The sequence below is a fragment of the Leiobunum rupestre genome, chromosome 1 (genome assembly GCF_980474605.1).
Source record: "Leiobunum rupestre chromosome 1, qqLeiRupe1.1.hap1, whole genome shotgun sequence".
Lineage (NCBI taxonomy): Eukaryota > Metazoa > Arthropoda > Arachnida > Opiliones > Sclerosomatidae > Leiobunum > Leiobunum rupestre.
The window spans coordinates 40,209,198-40,231,724 of NC_143384.1; the positions used below are offsets into that span (position 1 = coordinate 40,209,198).

General features: G+C 37.6%; 1 protein-coding gene across 1 annotated transcript; it reads left to right on the forward strand.

The window, feature by feature from the left end:
• The first annotated feature begins 3,349 nt into the window (after positions 1 to 3,349).
• Positions 3,350 to 15,934, forward strand: LOC149962895 (uncharacterized). Its single transcript, XM_090170389.1, has 5 exons — positions 3,350 to 3,469; positions 4,503 to 4,561; positions 12,814 to 12,903; positions 13,986 to 14,072; positions 15,790 to 15,934. The coding sequence occupies exons 1-5, from the start codon at positions 3,415 to 3,417 to the stop codon at positions 15,847 to 15,849; spliced, it is 351 nt and encodes a 116-aa protein (XP_090026515.1). The 5' UTR covers positions 3,350 to 3,414; the 3' UTR covers positions 15,850 to 15,934.
• The last annotated feature ends 6,593 nt before the right edge of the window (positions 15,935 to 22,527 follow it).

The window sequence follows — 22,527 nt, forward strand, 5'->3', positions numbered from 1 at the left end:
AGATATATCATTTTATAGTTTTTAAAATTGCTACTTGAGCAAGAATGATTTAAGTAACGTTGGACATTTTACTTAATTTTTAATTACTGCGAATTTGAAGGGCCAAAATGGCACGAATACTTCACCAGAAAAGCACCGCATTGCAGCTGTCTCTTCACTTTTTGTAATATAGATAAATAAATTTTAATAATGTTGATTTTAAATTCAGTTAACAGTATTTGTATCTTACTTTATCTTTCTAAGAAGTCTCAAACTCATGATTACAAGAAAGGGTGCTGCAAATCAACATCCATTATTTAAGCCATACGTCCAACTTTATCATAGCTTAATCGGAAGTAGCGGTGACGGACTAAGTTGGCCTGAATTACCAGGAAAAAGTAAACTCCAAATGTCACCTTCAACTATTTGCCGCAAACGGAACGTAAATCACAACGTACGGAATGAAAATACTTCAACTTCACTTGGGACTGCGTAGATCTTTCAAGTGGAGACTCGTTATTGCCGATATAGGAAAACAAATCATTGGGGCTGATTTCCTGACTACTTTTTACCAACTGCCCGATTTGAAACTGCAAAATATCATTGGCAGCTCTTTGTAAAGTCATCAATCAGCCACCAACAGGTATCACGACGACCCTTGGTACCAGATCCTTCCGGAATTTCCAGAATGAACTCGCCCATCAACGGCACTGCAACACCCCAAGCACAATGTTATTCGTTATATCGAGACCATCGATCCTCCCGTTGTTGAACACGACTGGAACCTCAATCCCAAAAACTCGCTCTTGCGAAAAAGGAATTTATCTTCATGGCCGAACAAGGTCCATCAAAAAGTAATTTTGCAAGTCAACTTCACATGGAGCGCAAGTCTAACGGGGAGTGGCGGGCATGCGGGGATTATCGAGCGTTGAACAGTCGTACTCGTCCGGTTCGGTATCCTTTGGCAATACTAAGCAACTTCACTTCTTATTTCACAGGTTGTCGTATATTTTCCAAATTCAATCTGTTAAGGGCATTCCATCAGATATCAGTATATCCCGACGACGTCCATAAAACTGCAGTTATCACACCGTTTGGACTATGGGAATTCCTGCGGATGCCATTTGGTTTGTGCAAATTGGCACAATATATTCAACGATTCATGGACAAAGTTTTCATGGGATTGAATTTCGTATTTGTCTATGTGGATGACATAGCCGTGGCATCACGTGAAGCTGAAACGTACAAAAAGCACCTCCAGATTTTCTTTGACATCAACTCAGCCGCTTCTGAGATGGTGTACGGTGAAACTCTAAACAACCTGGAGATTTTTTCCGCCCTTTCCAACCACGCCAAAACCCTGAAGATTTCCTCATTGCATTACGCACAGTCATGGAGTCAGTCCGTCCAGAGCCTGCTTCCAATCACTCCAATCAATGTGCATTTGTGCATAAGGGGCTTTCGAAGTGTTCACATGTCTGGATTCGAATCGACAAAGTCAGAAAACCTTTGCAACCTAAGTATGATGGTCCATATCAGGTTTTTGACTGCCACGAAAATACTTCAAGCTGCTCATCAAGAATAAACCCGATACCACCACCATTGATCAGTTGAAGCCAGCGTTCATTGCAGTTCAGGACCCTCGGTTGTTGTACTGGAAGTAATTCCAAGGTCTATGGAGTTCAATGCTATTTGCAAATCAGTATCAGATTCTACGTGCCACCGCACTTGGTCCGGGAGTTTTTTCAAGGCGTTACCACTGTAATGTAGGCGTTTAAAAAATATATTATGTTTGTTTTTTAAAGATTAATTTAATTCGAAAACATTTTTTTTTAAATATGCATGTATAAAGATTTAAAATTAAAAACAAGTTCAGTCTTTTTTCAACAGTTAAATGATACGTTTATTTTATTTTCGCTGCGTCACTGCCACTTCAAGTGATTAATCAAGTATTGGTGCGGGTGTTTTTATCGAAGACGTCAAAATAAAAGACAGATAGAGCCTTGTTTATTGAAATGATTGCAAATGATGACATGATTAAGCACCGATTATTCCTTGAGCAATACTGAGTCCCAAATGAAAGACACGTCTGTTCAGGGCAGAGTTGCCAGTTACGCGGTTTCTCGCCCAAATTGGGCTTCTTTACGAACGCTGCTGTGGGGAAAAAGCGTTGTGCGGACGGCGGTTTTTTGGGCTGATTTCTGCAAGTTCGACGGAATTATATTGGGCTAGGTCTCAAAATGTTTAAGTTAAGTAGAAAGTTGGGTGGTTAAAGTATGTAAAAGTCCCAAAACCCCAATGGTCAGGAACCCAGCGCAACGACCAATTGTCTATATACGTTACCTGATACCACTACCAAAGGCTAAAGTGCCGTCGTAGTTCTAGTTTATTATTTAAGATTTTTGTTTGGGGATAATTTTGGGTTAGTTTCCCAATTGGAGTATGCCTGATCATTACAATTATTCTGGCAAATATGGTTCAGGGCCGAACTAACATTAGGCACATAGCTCTTTCGTAGGTCTCAGATACTACTACTGAATACGAAGGATATAAGAAAAACGTTTACCACATTTTTTACAAAAGTTCCGAATTAGAGAGCCATAGACGTACGAACGCGAACCTTTTTTGGTAAGAGTCAAATCAACTTAAAATTTAAAATGAATGGTGTAAATCTAAGCTTTCCTTAACGAGTCGACACTGAAACGAATCCAACGAGTTTAGTAACCTACAGAAAACCAAAAAAAAACACAACCTGAATCCATAAAGAGCAAATAAATTAATTTTTTCCTAGGTTCGAACTTTGCTTAGCACATAGAAAGTTTTAGTTAAATGGGTTCTGCACATTTCAGCTAACGATAAAGGTCGCTACCGTTCTGGAATTGAAACCGGGGCCATACCGAACGAAGGTCAAATTCGAGCCAAGAAGGCTGGATATTGCCAATTCTACCGAATTGTTTCAAGTCACTTTGTCGAGTCGTATCTTGGAAATTTTCCGGAAAAAATATGATTCTTTAAAAAGGTCGTCAAAAATCTAATATTTCCAAAGGACGTCATTTCACCAATTTATTCAAAGGGGCATCCCTGATTGAGAAGGAAATTGCACCCAGCGCTAGAACATTATTTTTGAATAGTGTAAAATTCTCGATTTTGTTGGTCGATTTCAGTTGTTTCGGATTGAAGTGACTCTTCGAAAGCGCAGTCTAATCATCGGACTTTTTCAGGGTCGAGCGTATTAGTTACAGGCGACAATCGTGTCCACAAGTGCGCTGTCCAACAGGATGAATTATTTGATTTAGAGTCTTATTGAATAACAGTTTAAAATAAATGGGCCGATTGTTTACGTTCAGCTATTTAAATACAATCCTGGACAGTTAGCGGCACTAGACCACGGTGATTCGACACAGTGATTCGGTACTTGTAAAGCGAAGCGGAACAATGAAGACCTTTTACTCGACAGCAATTGCCATTGCGCTCTTGGCTGCCGCATATGGTAAGACAATTCAAAATCTCTGCAGATATTCATTCAATGCACTTTGTTATCATACATAGTACGGTGCACTCACTTATCATTCAGTTTTACACATTGAAGGCACTAAGTGATAGAGCTCGGGGAAACGGATAAATTAATCACCAAAATTTCAATTAATTATGAAAAATTCAATTAATTGTTTATTTATGGATATTATTCGCGACTATTTACGATTTAATAAGCAACAAATATTTTTTTATTCGGATAATTTTCGGATATGGATGTTAAAGAAATGAACGGAAAATTTCTTATCCGAACGCCGAGCCCTACTAACAATTGTAAGTGATCATATTCTGTGCACTAAGAGCTTACATTCAGTGTGGATATATTAAATGTAATATAACATTCAATGTAAAAGTACATTTCATTTATTTCAACAGAAAGTGCGATTAATGAGCATTCAGTATATAAACATTTAATGCACTCATAGATCATTCAGTAAATGTACATTTATTGCCCTTAAAGATCATTCAGTATATATACATTTAATGCACTCATAGACCATTAAGTATATATACATTTATTGCACTCAAAGATCATTCAGTATATATATATATACATATAATGCACTCAAAGAGCATTCAATATATATACATATAATGCATTCAAAAATCATTCAGTGTATATAAATGAAGTGCACTTAGAGATTAAGTTACGACATTCAATGCACTGGAAGCTCACATTCAGCGTATATATATGTATTGTACAATCACATTCGATGTTGAAGTACATGCATGTATTGTAATATAATGAACACTAAAAGATCATTCAGTATATATAAATTAAGTACCTAAGAGATTATTTAGTGTGCATTAATTCAATGCATATACATACGTGTTCAGTTGCAGTTAGCAAGACATTCATTGCATATACAACTAGTGCAGTTGGCTATGGCATTCCGTGCACATACATATTTGCTCAGTGCAAGTAGTGATCACATTAGGAAATACTAGTGACAGCTTTCGTTAAGTTGATACTGATTTGTTCGTAATAGGGCAAGACGGAAGCAACTCTACTGAGACCAGCTGTTCGCCAGAATGCACCAGTTCCCAGGTAAAATAAAACACTCGGATACTCCAAACTTCCGTTCATCTAGGAGCAGCTAACACAACAGCCCCCCACAACGAGAACGCAGCTAGCCTTTAAACACGCTAACGAAGTTTTGTGTACAACTTTCATTGGACGAGCCTTTACGCTGAAAGTTTTACGGGCGGGGGAAGACAATTTCCGAAATTTCCCCTACCGTCGTCAGCAGGTGCTAAAGCGTCCAATCAATGCAGACTGTACACAAGACGGTTTGCGTTCTCCTTGTGTGGGGTGCTGTGTTTGTTGCCCCTAGGTGGCGTAATATTCAAATTGTCATCTGTCCTAATTGATCTCTACACTCTAAAAATTACAGGTTTAAATATGGCATATAATTGGTTTAAATGGAAATTGTATACCATTAATGGCGAAAATTATGGATGTATAATGGTTTGTAAATAACTTAACCAACTTTAAACCATAAATGGATTACCTGCTGTACTGGTTCTAAACCATAAATATAGTTAAAATTCTTCCATTATTGGGAAGCCTTTGGTGTGATGCTGAAAGCACTATATTGGTTTAAAATTAAGCCTTTAATATACTAGCAGGAAGCCTTTATTATACTGTTGAAAACACCGTAATGGTTTATAGGTAAACTCTTTTTATATTTGAAATAAACCATTATTGTGCTATTTAAGTCAGCATAATGGTGGGAAGCTAAACTATTCTTCCATTTTTGGGTTACCCTTAGTGTGCTGCTGAAAGCACTATACTGGTTTTGAAGTAAGCCTTTAATATACTGGCAGGACACCTTTACTATAAAGTTGAAAACACCATAATGGTTTATAGTTAAACTCTTATTATATTTGAAATAAACCATTATTGTGCTATTTAAATCATCATAATGGTGGGAAGCTAAACTATTCTTTCAATATTGGGTAACCCTTACTGTGCTGTTGAAAGCACTATACTGGTTTAAAAGTACGCCTTTAATATAACAGCGGGGAACCTTTACTATAAAGTTGAAAACACCATAATGGTTTATAGTTAAACTCCTACTATATTAGAAATAAACCATTATTGTGCTATTAACACTGTATAATGGTGGGAGGCTAAACTATTCTTCCATATTTGGGTAACCCTTACTGTGCTGCTGAAACCATCGAGAGAAAAATGAAATTATAAAAAAGGTCGGCATTGGACAAACTTCGCCTGTTTGTGGCGCCTCGCGTAGAAAAAAAGTTAAATAATTAGCCATTTCACGTTAAACGTGGATTTTTTACGCATGCTGGAATATTTGAATTTCATTGAAAGTTGACCATTAAGTATGACCAGAAATAACAAGTAAGTGTGGCACTTATCGAAACATTATGCGTCAATTTCAACGTATGACTAGAGGTAACACATAACTCTTTCCCATTGATGAGGGAAAGGCTCAAACCTGGGACCCTTTGGTTGTACGGGCCCTGGGAATGTGTACCGGCTTTTATATACGAAAGCTGTATGGTTATGCCACAGGCGTTACAAAAGTTATATTTCTAAGTAAGTGATGGTTGGTTTGAAGGCTGTGCATATGGTATCGTATTACCAAAAGTAACATAACAACAATAAGTATACGATAACTGTATGGTTATGACAAAGATAAGTAAACGAAAACTATATGTTTTAGACACAGATAAGTAAACGAAAACTGTATGGTTATGACACAGATAAGTAAACGAAAGCTATATGGTTATGACACAGATAAGTAAACGAAAACTGTATGGTTTTGACACAGATAAGTAAACGAAAACTGTATAGTTATGCCGGTTTACCCCCATTTCGCCCAAAATAGTTCTCCCAATTCCAATTTCTCCCAATCCCATTTCTCCCAATTCCCATTTATCCCAATCCCATTTCAATTCACATATTCACAAAACGGTAAACTTACTTTGTTTACCGATTCCAAATAATGATTGGGAGAAAGGGGAATCCACATTTTTGGGAATATTGATCGTTGGGAGAAATGGGAATCAATTTTTTTGGGAAACTTGATCGTTGGGAAAAATGGGAATACATATTTTTTGGTTAAATGAACTCCGGTTCGGAGAAATAGAATTGGGACAAATGGGACACCATGTTTTTGGGAGAACTGATAACTTTGGGAGAAGGTAAAATTGGGTTAAATGGGAACATACCGTTATGCCACAAGCGTTACAAATTTAAGTGTTTAGGCTCGACTCGGTTTAGGCTCGACTCGATTTAGGCTCGACTCGATTTAGGCTCGATTCGGTTTAGGCTCGACTCGGTTTAGGCTCAACTCGGCTTAGGCTCGACTCGGCTTAGGCTCGACTCGGTTTAGGCTCGACTCAGCTTAAGCTCGACTTGATATGTGCTCAGCTCGTTTATGGATCAGTTCGACAAAGGCTCTAAAAAAACTGACTCGGCTCGAGTTCGACTCGGGTGGCGTTTTAGCTCGCCGAACCCTATTTTAGTCGCGCTCGACTCGTTTAAGACTCGCTCGCCGCATAACTCGCTCAAAATGTCTAAAAGTCAAAATTTCAGCCGGAGAATCCAACCGTAGACCGGTTTCGCCCTTTCGTGGCTCATCAGTACTGTGTAGGATTTCTGGCTTTTCTCGAAAAACTACCGATATCACTAAAACTAATAAAAAGTTGTGTATATAGGGCAACACAGTTGTATATTCGCTGAAAATGGTTTCCGATTTAAATTGCTCTGTTCGACTTGTGTAAAATACATAGTTTTACCGAGCGAGTTTATGAAAATAAATAACCACTTACAATCCGTCAATTTATGTTTTAAAATTAATTACCCGAACAATAATAAATGCGGCTATTTTAATTGAAACCTTGGTCACCACTCGAGAATGCTATTTACAATTTTTATTCTAGCACCAAAAAATTAAGTAAAACTTATCGTCGAACTAGACAGTTTAAAGGCCCATCCACACTATCCAACTTTAGTCAGCTGACAACTTGAAAGATTTTTGTCGGACGAACAAGGCGGGTAATGTGAACGTGTCAGTTGGTTAGTGTGAATGAAAAATAAGTCAGGCTGACTAGTCTGCCTGATTTGGTCAGCTGACTAAAGTTGGATAGTTAGAATGAGCCTTAAGGGTGATTTCAAAGTGAACTGATGAATAACAACAAACATTTAGAACTTTAAATCAGTGCAAATGCAGACCGAGTAAAAGCACAGTTAACGCGTAACGTTCAAGTCAATGAGGCAATGTAGAAATTCACAAAAAAATGCATAGAAAATGTTTTCAATAAGTAAAATAAAAAGGAACTGTCCAAGCCTAAATATAATTTTCGCAATCAACTATTACTGTGTAAATCGTGTTAGGATATAAGACCGTTAAAGGTCTTTGTTATGTACAGAAACGTCAATTAAGGCCGCTAAATTCAAGACCACACTGACCTATAGGCCGAATTAGCGATCGCCCTTTTGCCCTGGTCTCAAGAAGCAGTTTTGCCGCCCCAGTTTGAAACACTACTGCTGACTACAGCAACTTTCACCTGAGTCTTTACGTACCCAGTCCGACCCTAGCTTAGGCAAGCTACACTAATGAAATGAATACATTTAATTTAGTGCTCAAGGAAACCACATTTGTTTAAACGGTTTATTGTCTGGGTTTAAAATAAAGGCCAGCTATAATGTACAAAAAGTTTTATATATTCCTCACCATCCATGATTATCGCTGAGCAACCACCTGGTTGCTCCTACCCCCAAAGAACATCCTTGAATGCCTCAAATATAATACAGAATAATATGAACCTAATATCCATTTTTAGAAAGGTGTTACGATATGCGTTCCTTTAACCTTAGAAAGTAAGCTTTCGAGCTATTAAATAGCGAACCAATGGTTTTTTCAAGCGAGGGCACTTGATTCGTTTCAGGGCTCAACTTTTTAGCTCGTAGTTCGATGCGTTCGCCAAGAAACTAGCTCGACTCGTTCGCTCGATATGACATAGGCTTGGTTCGTGACATGGTTCGTTTTCTGCTGATTAACGAGCGAGCTCTAGAACTCGGCTCGATACGTTTTTGCTCGCTTCGACACGCGACTCACTTATTCTTTGCTCGCTTCGACACTCGACTCGGTTCGATACACTTTGAGCGTGTCGAGTTGCGAGCCCTCGCGAGTTTGCTCGGCTCGTTGACACCTCTAGTGGCGGCGTTAGGTTAACGTAAGCCTACATCTTTTGTTAATTATTAAATTTAGGTTTCTGTATTTAAATGGATTAAATTTAATTATAATAAAGATTACAGTTGTTTATATTAGCATCACCTACCTTACACTAGCAAGGAGACTACCCGAGGTGTTACTCACCGATTTTGTTTAAATATAGGGATTAAGTAGACCTTCATGCAACTTAAAAAACCCCAAAGGGAAAAAATGCGATGGGATTTAGTTTTACCATCGCAACGCAAAACGTTTTTGACAACTAAAATATTATATTTCTCTATGTAAATTAACATGGCAAAATCGAAGATTCTAAGGGTCCCTTATGAAATTATTCAAAAATTTTTAAACAAAGGTGGTTAAATTTGGGTAAATATCAAATTTCGGGTAATTGTCTCAATTTGGGTCAGTGTTTTAAATTGGGTATAATTTAAATAATAATTAGGGTACAATCTACTATATGTTTTCTGGTAAATAATGCTAACAGAACAACCATTACTGTGTTTTCAAAAGCGCAGTAAAGGTCTCCCACCAGTATAGTAAGAGTTTAAACACCAACCATTATGATGCCACTAGAAGCGCAGTAAAGGTCTCCCGGCAGTATAGTAAGAGTTTAAACACCAACAATTAAGATGCCACTAGAAGCGCAGTAAAGGTCTCCCGCCCATATAGTAAGAGTTTAGCTTCAAACCATTAAGCTGCTATTGGAAGTGCAGTAAAGGTCTCCCGGAAGTATAGTAAGAGTTTAACTTCAAACCATTAAGCTGCTATTGGAAGCGCAGTAAAGGTCTCCCGGAAGTATAGTAAGAGTTTAACTTCAAACCATTAAGCTGCTATTGGAAGCGCAGTAAAGGTCTCCCGGCAGTATAGTAAGAGTTTAACTTCAAACCATTAAGCTGCTATTGGAAGCGCAGTAAAGGTCTCCCGGCAGTATAGTAAGAGTTTAACTTCAAACCATTAAGCTGCTATTGGAAGCGCAGTAAAGGTCTCCCGCCCATATAGTAAGAGTTTAGCTTCAAACCATTAAGCTGCTATTGGAAGCGCAGTAAAGGTCTCCCGGAAGTATAGTAAGAGTTTAACTTCAAACCATTAAGCTGCTATTGGAAGCGCAGTAAAGGTCTCCCGGAAGTATAGTAAGAGTTTAACTTCAAACCATTAAGCTGCTATTGGAAGCGCAGTAAAGGTCTCCCGGCAGTATAGTAAGAGTTTAACTTCAAACCATTAAGCTGCTATTGGAAGCGCAGTAAAGGTCTCCCGGCAGTATAGTAAGAGTTTAACTTCAAACCATTAAGCTGCTATTGGAAGCGCAGTAAAGGTCTCCCGCCCATATAGTAAGAGTTTAGCTTCAAACCATTAAGCTGCTATTGGAAGCGCAGTAAAGGTCTCCCGGAAGTATAGTAAGAGTTTAACTTCAAACCATTAAGCTGCTATTGGAAGCGCAGTAAAGGTCTCCCGGAAGTATAGTAAGAGTTTAACTTCAAACCATTAAGCTGCTATTGGAAGCGCAGTAAAGGTCTCCCGGCAGTATAGTAAGAGTTTAACTTCAAACCATTAAGCTGCTATTGGAAGCGCAGTAAAGGTCTCCCGGCAGTTTACTAAGAGTTTAACTTCAAACCATTAAGCTGCTATTGGAAGCGCAGTAAAGGTCTCCCAGCAGTATAGTAAGAGTTTAACTTCAAACCATTAAGCTGCTATTGGAAGCGCAGTAAAGGTCTCCCGGCAGTATAGTAAGAGTTTAACTTCAAACCATTAAGCTGCTATTGGAAGCGCAGTAAAGGTCTCCCGGCAGTATAGTAAGAGTTTAACTTCAAACCATTAAGCTGCTATTGGAAGCGCAGTAAAGGTCTCCCAGCAGTATAGTAAGAGTTTAACTTCAAACCATTAAGCTGCTATTGGAAGCGCAGTAAAGGTCTCCCGGCAGTATAGTAAGAGTTTAACTTCAAACCATTAAGCTGCTATTGGAAGCGCAGTAAAGGTCTCCCGGCAGTATAGTAAAAGTTTAACTTCAAACTATTAAGCTGCTATTGGAAGCGCAGTAAAGGTCTCCCGGCAGTATAGTAAGAGTTTAACTTCAAACCATTAAGCTGCTATTGGAAGCGCAGTAAAGGTCTCCCGGCAGTATAGTAAGAGTTTAACTTCAAACCATTAAGCTGCTATTGGAAGCGCAGTAAAGGTCTCCCGGCAGTATAGTAAGAGTTTAACTTCAAACCATTAAGCTGCTATTGGAAGCGCAGTAAAGGTCTCCCGGCAGTAGAGTAAGAGTTTAACTTCAAACCATTAAGCTGCTATTGGAAGTGCAGTAAAGGTCTCCCAGCAGTATAGTAAGAGTTTAACTTCAAACCATTAAGCTGCTATTGGAAGCGCAGTAAAGGTCTCCCGGCAGTATAGTAAGAGTTTAACTTCAAACCATTAAGCTGCTATTGGAAGCGCAGTAAAGGTCTCCCGGCAGTATAGTAAGAGTTTAACTTCAAACCATTAAGCTGCTATTGGAAGCGCAGTAAAGGTCTCCCGGCAGTATAGTAAGAGTTTAACTTCAAACCATTAAGCTGCTATTGGAAGCGCAGTAAAGGTCTCCCGGCAGTATAGTAAGAGTTTAACTTCAAACCATTAAGCTGCTATTGGAAGCGCAGTAAAGGTCTCCCGGCAGTATAGTAAGAGTTTAACTTCAAACCATTAAGCTGCTATTGGAAGCGCAGTAAAGGTCTCCCGGCAGTATAGTAAGAGTTTAACTTCAAACCATTAAGCTCCTATTGGAAGCGCAGTAAAGGTCTCCCGGCAGTATAGTAAGAGTTTAACTTCAATCCATTAAGCTGCTATTGGAAGCGCAGTAAAGGTCTCCCAGCAGTATAGTAAGAGTTTAACTTCAAACCATTAAGCTGCTATTGGAAGCGCAGTAAAGGTCTCCCGGCAGTATAGTAAGAGTTTAACTTCAAACCATTAAGCTGCTATTGGAAGCGCAGTAAAGGTCTCCCGGCAATATAGTAAGAGTTTAACTTCAAACCATTAAGCTGCTATTGGAAGCGCAGTAAAGGTCTCCCGGCAGTATAGTAAGAGTTTAACTTCAAACCATTAAGCTGCTATTGGAAGCGCAGTAAAGGTCTCCCGGCAGTATAGTAAGAGTTTAACTTCAAACCATTAAGCTGCTATTGGAAGCGCAGTAAAGGTCTCCCGGCAGTATAGTAAGAGTTTAACTTCAAACCATTAAGCAGCTATTGGAAGCGCAGTAAAGGTCTCCCGGCAGTATAGTAAGAGTTCAAATTCAAACCATTAAGCTGCTATTGGAAGCGCAGTAAAGGTGGTATTTGCAGTAGCATATAAATATATTTAAAATGCTTTATATACAAGCCATTATTTTTTTTTAATACCCAAGGCACCACCTTCGACCACATAAGCAATGTTGCTTGTGCGTGATCAAGTAACAGGTTACAATGCGTAGGAGGGTGGTGGCAAGCCCTTCATGCCACGCGAGCCAACAGCTCCCTACACTAACTATTACCGTTAACCTCAGCAAGTTTTTATGGGAAGGGGAAACCGAAGATCTCGGTGGAAAACCCCTTTAACCAGTGGGGAGAGAACTTACAAACTCAACGCGGAAGGAGTAGTTCCGAGTTTTCACCCAGTGCCACAAGCTGGGATCGAACCCGGCTCCTCTTGCTGCGAGGCTAAAGTGCTAACCACTCAGCCACCCCACCTAAACTCTAATATCATATAAATCGTTTTATATTGCTACAGTAATGGTTTAAAATTAAACCAAATAAATAAATGTTAACTTCTCTGGAAATATAAATGGTTTAGAACTAAACCAATTAAATTTAGAATGGTTTTTATGAAATCCTTCGATGGATTGGATTTTGGACAAAAAGTGTATACACATTAATGGTTTAAATTTAAACCCTTAGTTTTTAGAGTGTACGGCGTCCCCTTATCTTGATTTCTGTAGCTGTTATAACGATTGAGATTTAGCTAGCGCTAAAGAACGACAGGTGGAAAACGTATGAAATATTAGAAGTAACTTTACTCTGCACAGACCGCGAGCATCGTAGGCGTTCTCCTTCCACGATATTAAAAACGAGCTAAAAATTGTTTTCTTCGGCAGACATGTCTCAGCGGGGGCCAATGTGCGGAGACGAAATACGTCGATCAATGCTCCGAAAAATTAGATGAAATGCCAACCTCGATAACAAAGGTAATTAACCAAACTGAAGAAAGTACTGTACTAGATGGGACAGACATAACGTTTTCGATTACATTAAGACTGTATTAAAGCAAGTGTCGGCTCTATCATTGCCACCTGTATTATGAAAAGGCCCCTGTTATTAGAGATGGCCATGAATCTATCCGATTCTTCAAAAAACGCGACTTTACTGGAGAGCGTGGTGCCATATATTTATGTCAAAGGAAGCTAAAATTGAAAATTGAGTAGAGTTTTATAGTTAGACAACTTGTACTTTATTTAGTGAACTTTAACCTAAATTATATATCCCATGTAAAAATATTGTTCATAATTGCGGTAGTTTATGTTATTGACCAATTTACAAACCAATCTACGCGCCATTTGGATTTTGACGCTAGCGACATCTATTGAAAAAAGAGCTACTTAACGTGGGGCTCCACTTGGTTTAAATTGATCTGTTGTACGGTAAATTCATGACTAAGACCATAGATAAAAAAATTAAAATAAGTATGACAATTAGCATAAGGTATCACCGAACTGATTTTCAGAGCTATTGCGAAGTTAAGATTTAGGTTAATGCAGAGCCACCTAGTGTTTAAATATGCCCAATTCAAAATAAACCATGAACGATAATATCATATTCAGTTCAATCGGATCAGAGCGAGAGTCTCAGTGCCTAAAAAAGGTTCGGTAAGAAAATTGGAATTATTTTATTTGTGCTAAAATGAATGTATTTGTTTTTAATTTATTATCTACTAGGTAGATTTTTTCTTAATTCACTGGCCATATTGTTTAGCGATTCCATCAGGGTAAACAATTAAGCGTGACCAAATGTAACATAATTACTCGTAAGTATGCCTCTGTAAAACATTTCTATAGAAAAAAAAATACGTTACAATAGAAACCAAATCTTCTTCCGGCTCCCATAAGTTGATGACACGTTTCTCGTCACAAATTGGATTTACGTCAGAACCCGTGAACAAGGTTTCAAGAAAAAGCTTTTCAGCATACATATGAGTTATTATGTTACAATGGCGTAACTGATAACAAGCTCGATTACTAAAAAAACCAACAATTTTTTTCGAACTTTTCAGTCAGAATGTCAATGCACCTGCATTTCGAACGACAATGCGATTTCAGTCAACGATAAAGATGGCGCAGAATGTGTCATGAGCATATTTGTGAGTCAATATTCCCTACAATTAACAGAGAAGTTAAGTAAGCTGACAGCGCAGTCGAAGACCATCTAGTTCTTGCTTAAGCTCCGTCTAACCTTAAATTCATTAATTTATCATTTAAAATAATTCAAGCCGTACAGGTATAATGTCTGATAAAAGAGAACTGACGGAGCTATTAAAACAATTGTATGTTCATTAGATAATTAACTCATTCCGAAGTTGGCTTTACTATTGAAAATACGAAAAAAATACAATATTTTCCTGGTAAAACCTATTACGTGGGAATTATATTGTTTGGCCAAAACGAAAAATGCAATAGTCCCATGGTGAAACGAAATATTTAATTTTAGTTTAAAGTTTTAGATTGGATGTGAAATTACTTCTAAACCTTAAATTCGCTTTTAAATATTGTTTTCAAAATGGACTTTATAGTAGTTATTTATTTAATGTGTTTCGCCATTTCCGCCATTACCACCCGCTATGATTTGTCCATTCTCGCTCACGTAGCAGTGACCTAATGAGCCGGTTTTGGAAACTTCCTAACCAATCATCCTACAGCTGCTTCTGCTGAAGTGCTTGCTCTCTTTTGAGTCTGAAGGGGTAAAGATTTATCCCCACTCATTTATCGGAGAAATATTTAAAAGAAACCTTTCGAAACCAAGAAATATCGATTTGATCAGCTAGGATAATACCCAAGGCACCACCGGGTTACAATGTGTAGGAGGGTGGTGGCAAGTCCTTCATGCCACGTGAGCAGGAATCCATACCTCTACTTGGAATGCTTATCTTGACGTATCGCGTATGGTAATATCACTCTGACGGCTTTGGCCCCGCCTACGAGAGAAAAATCCCCTTTGCGCGTGCTCCCCTCTCACGTAGCTGTTTGTTAAGAAAATCTGCCGCGATAAGCATTCCAAGTAGAGGTATGGATTCCTGACGTGAGCCAACAGCTCCCTACACTCACTATTACCGTTAACCTTTACAAGATTTTATATTTCAATGCTATGTTGTAATAGTGTACTTTGAAACAATTATAGTAGGTCATCTGAAAAATACCAAATGGTAAACAACCCTAATATGGGCGAAACAAATTCTACATTTTCGAGGTCACCGTTTTGAAGGTCAAGATCGCCATTTACAAAGATCAACCACTTGGACACCCCTGACTTAGACCTATGGAGGTGGCTTGGGTTAATAATTTGGAAGATTATTTATTTTTATAAAAACAAGTACAATCGTGAATATGTTCATATACTCCCATGAAAATAGTTATAGTTTTCACGGCATGAGCCTGTCAACGCCCCACGGCTAATTCACTATTGGATAGCGGAAAATAGACTATGAGTAGAGTAAGAGCGACTTTGTAATTCGTACAAGAATAGTCAATGAAATTATCAGGCCAATTTAACAGCAGCATTTAGAGCGTCATCGAAATCGATAATCTTAATCCTGCCTCTACGCCAGGAACATTGTAGTAAGGAGATCTATGGACGTTCTATATTCATGGGTGTATATGAAGAAATCCATGGTACAAATATTGCGTTAATTTTTAATCAGACCGCCGCCCATTTGGTTAACAAAAGCATTTCGCCGAAATGATTATTCCATGCATTAATACATATATCTTTTAAGGCATTGTATCAAGAACCCGTAAATGTAGATTAATTTATTCCTGTTTGTACATATTTTGATTGCATTAACATAATTTTATCCATTATAGGGTATTTTTACATTTAATGGAAAATGCAGATCCGGCCGATGCTCATTTTTTCGTCGTTAAAATATACAAAACTTTGTTTAGAGCGTAAGCTCAAAAAATACGATTATTAAAGGAAGGAGTAAAGCATTAAAAAATAACACAACTTCGCATTTTTATTCTTTATAATTTTAAAATTTTGGGGAAAAAGCGAGTTGTTTTAATTTGTGGTGTCAGCCACCAAAAGAAAATACAGTGAAAATTTAACTGCTACCACGATGGTGTTATATTTCCTATAGAAGAATCATGTGTCACATACATTTATTTTCCTGAAAGGATTTTCAATTATCGTGTCCAATTTCTTAGCACCCGATTTCTAAAATAGACATTGCTACCAGCACTTTCCGATGGAAGTGGTCGAGTTCGGGTAAAAAACATTTAGTTTTGTGCTCTGGTATCAAAGGTGGGTTGTCAAAACACATTTATAAATATTTTGTTTATCATGGTGAAAATTAGTAAGTTAAAATATTATTAAAAAAGAGCTTCTACTTCATGGTTTATGTACATTTTAATAAAACCTTAAAATAAAAAGTTATATTCTATTAACAAATGGATAAACCAAGGCGAAAATCAAATTAAGAAGAAGAATCAAGCCTTCTCAAAACACTCAAGGGTCAGGTGAAGATTCTTAATGATTTATGAGTTTATGAAATTCATTTTTAGCGTGGTTGTTGTAAGCCGCCTAAGTTAAATGTTCCAAACTCGATAAATGTTCAAAAAATGACGTGATGCAACACTACAAGTCAGATGAAGAGGTAATGAACTTTAATCAGCATTCCTTGAAAAGCGACAATTCAAACCTATCAGTACCAAAAGATATTCTAAAACTCATCAACTTCACAAGATATTTCAAGATATAGCTGTTCAGGTCAATTTAAACCCAAACAGGGAAAAGCTATAACTTCGCTAGCTCAATTTCAACCCAAACAGGGAATAGCTATAACTTCGCTAGCTCATTTTCAACCCAAACAGGGAATAGCTATAACTTCAATAGATCAATTTCAACTCAAACAGGGAATAGCTATAACTTCGCTAATTTAATTTCAACCCAAACATGGAATAGCTAGAACTTCGCGAGCTCAATTTCAACCCAAACAGGGAATAGCTATAACTTCTATTGATCAATTTCAGCCCAAAGAGGGAATAGCTATAACTTCGATAGATCAATTTCAACCCAAACAGGGAATAGCCATAACTTCGATAGATCAAGTTCAACCCAAACAGGGAATAGCTATAACTTCGCTAGCTCATTTTCAACCCAAACAGGGAATAGCTATAACTTCAATAGATCAATTTCAACTCAAACAGGGAATAGCTATAACTTCGCTAATTTAATTTCAACCCAAACATGGAATAGCTAGAACTTCGCGAGCTCAATTTCAACCCAAACAGGGAATAGCTATAACTTCTATTGATCAATTTCAGCCCAAAGAGGGAATAGCTATAACTTCGATAGATCAATTTCAACCCAAACAGGGAATAGCCATAACTTCGATAGATCAATTTCAACTCAAACAGGGAATAGCTATAACTTCGATAGATCAATTTCAACTCAAACAGGGAATAGCTATAACTTCGCTAGATCAATTTCAACCCAAAGAGGGAATAGCTATAACTTCGCTAGCTCATTTTCAACCCAAACAGGGAATAGCTATAACTTCAATAGATCAATTTCAACTCAAACAGGGAATAGCTATAACTTCGCTAATTTAATTTCAACCCAAACATGGAATAGCTAGAACTTCGCGAGCTCAATTTCAACCCAAACAGGGAATAGCTATAACTTCTATTGATCAATTTCAGCCCAAAGAGGGAATAGCTATAACTTCGATAGATCAATTTCAACCCAAACAGGGAATAGCCATAACTTCGATAGATCAATTTCAACTCAAACAGGGAATAGCTATAACTTCGCTAGCTCAATATCAACCCAAACAGGGAATAGCTATAACTTCGCTAGCTCAATATCAACCCAAACAGGGAATAGCTATAACTTCGCTAGCTCAATTTCAACCCAAACAGGGAATAGCTATAACTTCGATAGATCAATTCCACCCAAACAGGGAATAGCTATAACTTCGCTAGATCAATTTAAACCCAAACAGGGAATAGCTAAAACTTCGCTAGCTCAATTTCAACCCAAAGAGGGAATAGCTATAACTTCGATAGATCAATTTCAACCCAAAGAAGGAATAGCTATAACTTCGATAGATCAATTTCAACCCAAACAGGGAATAGCTATAACTTTGCTATCTCAATATCAACCCAAACAGGGAATAGCTATAACTTCGCTAGAACAATTTCAACCCAAACAGGGAATAGCTATAACTTCGCTAGCTCAATATCAACCCAAACAGGGAATAGCTATAGCTTCGCTAGCTCAATTTTAACCCAAACAGGGATTAGCTATAACTTCGATAGATCAATTTCAACCCAAACAGGGAATAGCTATAACTTCGCTAGATCAATTTCAACCCAAACAGGGAATAGCTAAAACTTCGCTAGCTCAATTTCAACCCAAAGAGGGAATAGCTATAACTTCGATAGATCAATTTCAACCCAAAGAGGGAATAGCTATAACTTCGATAGATCAATTTCAACCCAAACAGGGAATAGCTATAACTTCGCTAGATCAATTTCAACCCAAAGAGGGAATAGCTATAACTTCGATAGATCAATTTAAACCCAAACAGGGAATAGTTATAACTTCTATAGATCAATTTCCACCCAAACAGCGAATAGCAATAACTTCGCTAGATCAATTTCAACCCAAACAGGGAATAGCCATAACTTCGCTCGCTCAATATCAACCCAAACAGGGAATAGCTATAACTTTGCTATCTCAATATCAACCCAAACAGGGAATAGCTATAACTACACTAGCTCAATTTCATCCCAAACAGGGAATAGCTATAACTTCGCTAGATCAATTTCAACCCAAACAGGGAATAGCTATAACTTCGCTAGCTCAATATCAACCCAAACATGGAATAGCTATAACTTCGCTAGCTCAATTTAAACAAAAACCGGGAATAGCTATAACTTCGCTAGATCAATTTCATCCCAAAGAGGAAATAGCTATTACTTCGATAGATCAATTTCAACTCAAACAGGGAATAGCTATAACTTCGCTAAATCAATTTCAACCTAAACAGGGAATAGCTATAATTTCGCTAGCTCAATATCAACCCAAACATGGAATAGCTATAACTTCGCTAGCTCAATTTAAACAAAAACCGGGAATAGCTATAACTTCGCTAGATCAATTTCAACCCAAACAGGGAATAGCTATAACTTCTATTGATCAATTTCAACCCAAAGAGGGAATAGCTATAACTTCGATAGATCAATTTCAACCCAAACAGGGAATAGCCATAACTTCGCTAGCTCAATATCAACACAAACAGGGAATAGCTATAACTTCGCTAGATCAATTTCAACCCAAACAGGGAATAGCTATAACTTCGCTAGCTCAATTTCAACCCAAACAGGGAATAGCTATAACTTCGATAGATCAATTTCAACCCAAAGAGGGAATAGCTGTAACTTCGATAGATCAATTTCAACCCAAACAGGGAATAGCTATAACTTCGATAGATCAATTTCAACTCAAACAGGGAATAGCTATAACTTCGCTCAATCAATTACAACACAAACAAGGAATAGCTATAACTTCGCTAGCTCAATATCAACCCAAACAGGGAATAGCTATAACTTCGCTAGCTCAATTTCAACCCAAACAGGGAATAGCTATAACTTCGATAGATCATTTTCAACTCAAACAGGGAATAGCTATAACTTCGCTAAATCATTTTCAACCCAAACAGGGAATAGCTATAACTTTGCTATCTCAATATCAACCCAAACAGGGAATAGCTATAACTTCGCTAGCTCAATATCAACCCAAACAGGAAATAGCTATAACTTCGCTAGCTCAATATCAACCCAAACAGGGAATATTTATAACTTTGCTAGCTCAAATTCAACCCAAACAGGGAATAGCTATAACTTCGATAGATCAATTTCAACCCAAAGAGGGAATAGCTATAACTTCGATAGATCAATTTCAACCCAAACAAGGAATAGCTTTAACTTTGATAGATCAATTACAACCCAAACAGGGAATAGCTATAACTTCGCTAGCTCAATATCAACCCAAACAGGTAATAGCTATAACTTCGCTAGCTCAATTTCAACCCAAACAGGGAATAGCTATAACATCGATAGATCAATTTCAACTAAAACAGGGAATAGCTATAACTTCGCTAAATTAATTTCAACCCAAACATGGAATAGCTAGACCTTCGCGAGCTCAATTTCAACCCAAACAGGGAATAGCTATATCTTCGATAGATCAATTTCAACCCAAACAGGGAATAGCTATAACTACGATAGATCAATTTCAACTAAAACAGGGAATCGCTATAATTTCGCTCAATCAATTACAACCCGAACAGGGAATATCTATAACTTCGCTAGCTCAATATCAACCCAAACAGGGAATAGCTATAACTTCGCTATCTCAATTTCAACCCAAAGAGGTAATAGCTATAACTTCGATAGATCAATTTCACCCAAAGAGGGAATAGCTATAACTTCGCTAGATCAATTTCAACCCAAACAGGGAATAGCTGTAACTTCGCTAGCTCAATTTCAACCCAAAGAGGGAATACCTATAACTTCGATAGATCAATTTCATCCCAAAGAGGAAATAGCTATTACTTCGATAGATCAATTTCAACTCAAACAGGGAATAGCTATAACTTCGCTAAATCAATTTCAACCTAAACAGGGAATAGCTATAAATTCGCTAGCTCAATATCAACCCAAACATGGAATAGCTATAACTTCGCTAGCTCAATTTAAACAAAAACCGGGAATAGCTATAACTTCGCTAGATCAATTTCAACCCAAACAGGGAATAGCTATAACTTCTATTGATCAATTTCAACCCAAAGAGGGAATAGCTATAACTTCGATAGATCAATTTCAACCCAAACAGGGAATAGCCATAACTTCGCTAGCTCAATATCAACCCAAACAGGGAATAGCTATAACTTCGCTAGATCAATTTCAACCCAAACAGGGAATAGCTATAACTTCGCTAGCTCAATTTCAACCCAAACAGGGAATAGCTATAACTTCGATAGATCAATTTCAACCCAAAGAGGGAATAGCTATAACTTCGATAGATCAATTTCAACCAAACAGGGAATAGCTATAACTTCGATAGATCAATTTCAACTCAAACAGGGAATAGCTATAACTTCGCTCAATCAATTACAACACAAACAAGGAATAGCTATAACTTCGCTAGCTCAATTTCAACCCAAACAGGGAATAGCTATAACTTCGATAGATCATTTTCAACTCAAACAGGGAATAGCTATAACTTCGCTAAATCATTTTCAACCCAAACAGGGAATAGCTATAACTTTGCTATCTCAATATCAACCCAAACAGGTAATAGCTATAACTTCGCTAGCTCAATTTCAACCCAAACAGGGAATAGCTATAACATCGATAGATCAATTTCAACTAAAACAGGGAATAGCTATAACTTCGCTTAATTAATTTCAACCCAAACATGGAATAGCTAGACCTTCGCGAGCTCAATTTCAACCCAAACAGGGAATAGCTATATCTTCGATAGATCAATTTCAACCCAAACAGGGAATAGCTATAACTACGATAGATCAATTTCAACTCAAACAGGGAATCGCTATAATTTCGCTCAATCAATTACAACCCAAACAGGGAATATCTAAACTTCGCTAGCTCAATATCAACCCAAACAGGGAATAGCTATAACTTCGCTATCTCAATTTCAACCCAAAGAGGTAATAGCTATAACTTCGATAGATCAATTTCAACCCACAGAGGGAATAGCTATAACTTCGATAGATCAATTTCAACCCAAACAGGGAATAGCTATAACTTTGCTATCTCAATATCAACCCAAACAGGGAATAGCTATAACTACACTAGCTCAATTTCATCCCAAACAGGGAATAGCTATAACTTCGATAGATCAATTTCAACCCAAACAAGGAATAGCTATAACTTCGCTAGATCAATTTCAACCCAAAGAGGGAATAGCTATAACTTCGATAGATCAATTTCAACCCAAACAGGGAATAGCTATAACTTCGATAGATCAATTTCAACTCAAACAGGGAATAGCTATAGCTTCGCTCAATCAATTACAACACAAACAAGGAATAGCTATAACTTCGCTAGCTCAATATCAACCCAAACAGGGAATAGCTATAACTTCGCTAGCTCAATTTCAACCCAAACAGGGAATAGCTATAACTTCGATAGATCATTTTCAACTCAAACAGGGAATAGCTATAACTTCGCTAAATCATTTTCAACCCAAACAGGGAATAGCTATAACTTTGCTATCTCAATATCAACCCAAACAGGGAATAGCTATAACTTCGCTAGCTCACTATCAACCCAAACAGGAAATAGCTATAACTTCGCTAGCTCAATATCAACCCAAACAGGGAATAGCCATAACTTCGCTAGCTCAATATCAACCCAAACAGGGAATATTTATAACTTCGCTCGCTCAAATTCAACCCAAACTGGGAATAGCTATAACTTCGATAGATCAATTTCAACCCAAAGAGGGAATAGCTATAACTTCGATAGATCAATTTCAACCCAAACAAGGAATAGCTTTAACTTTGATAG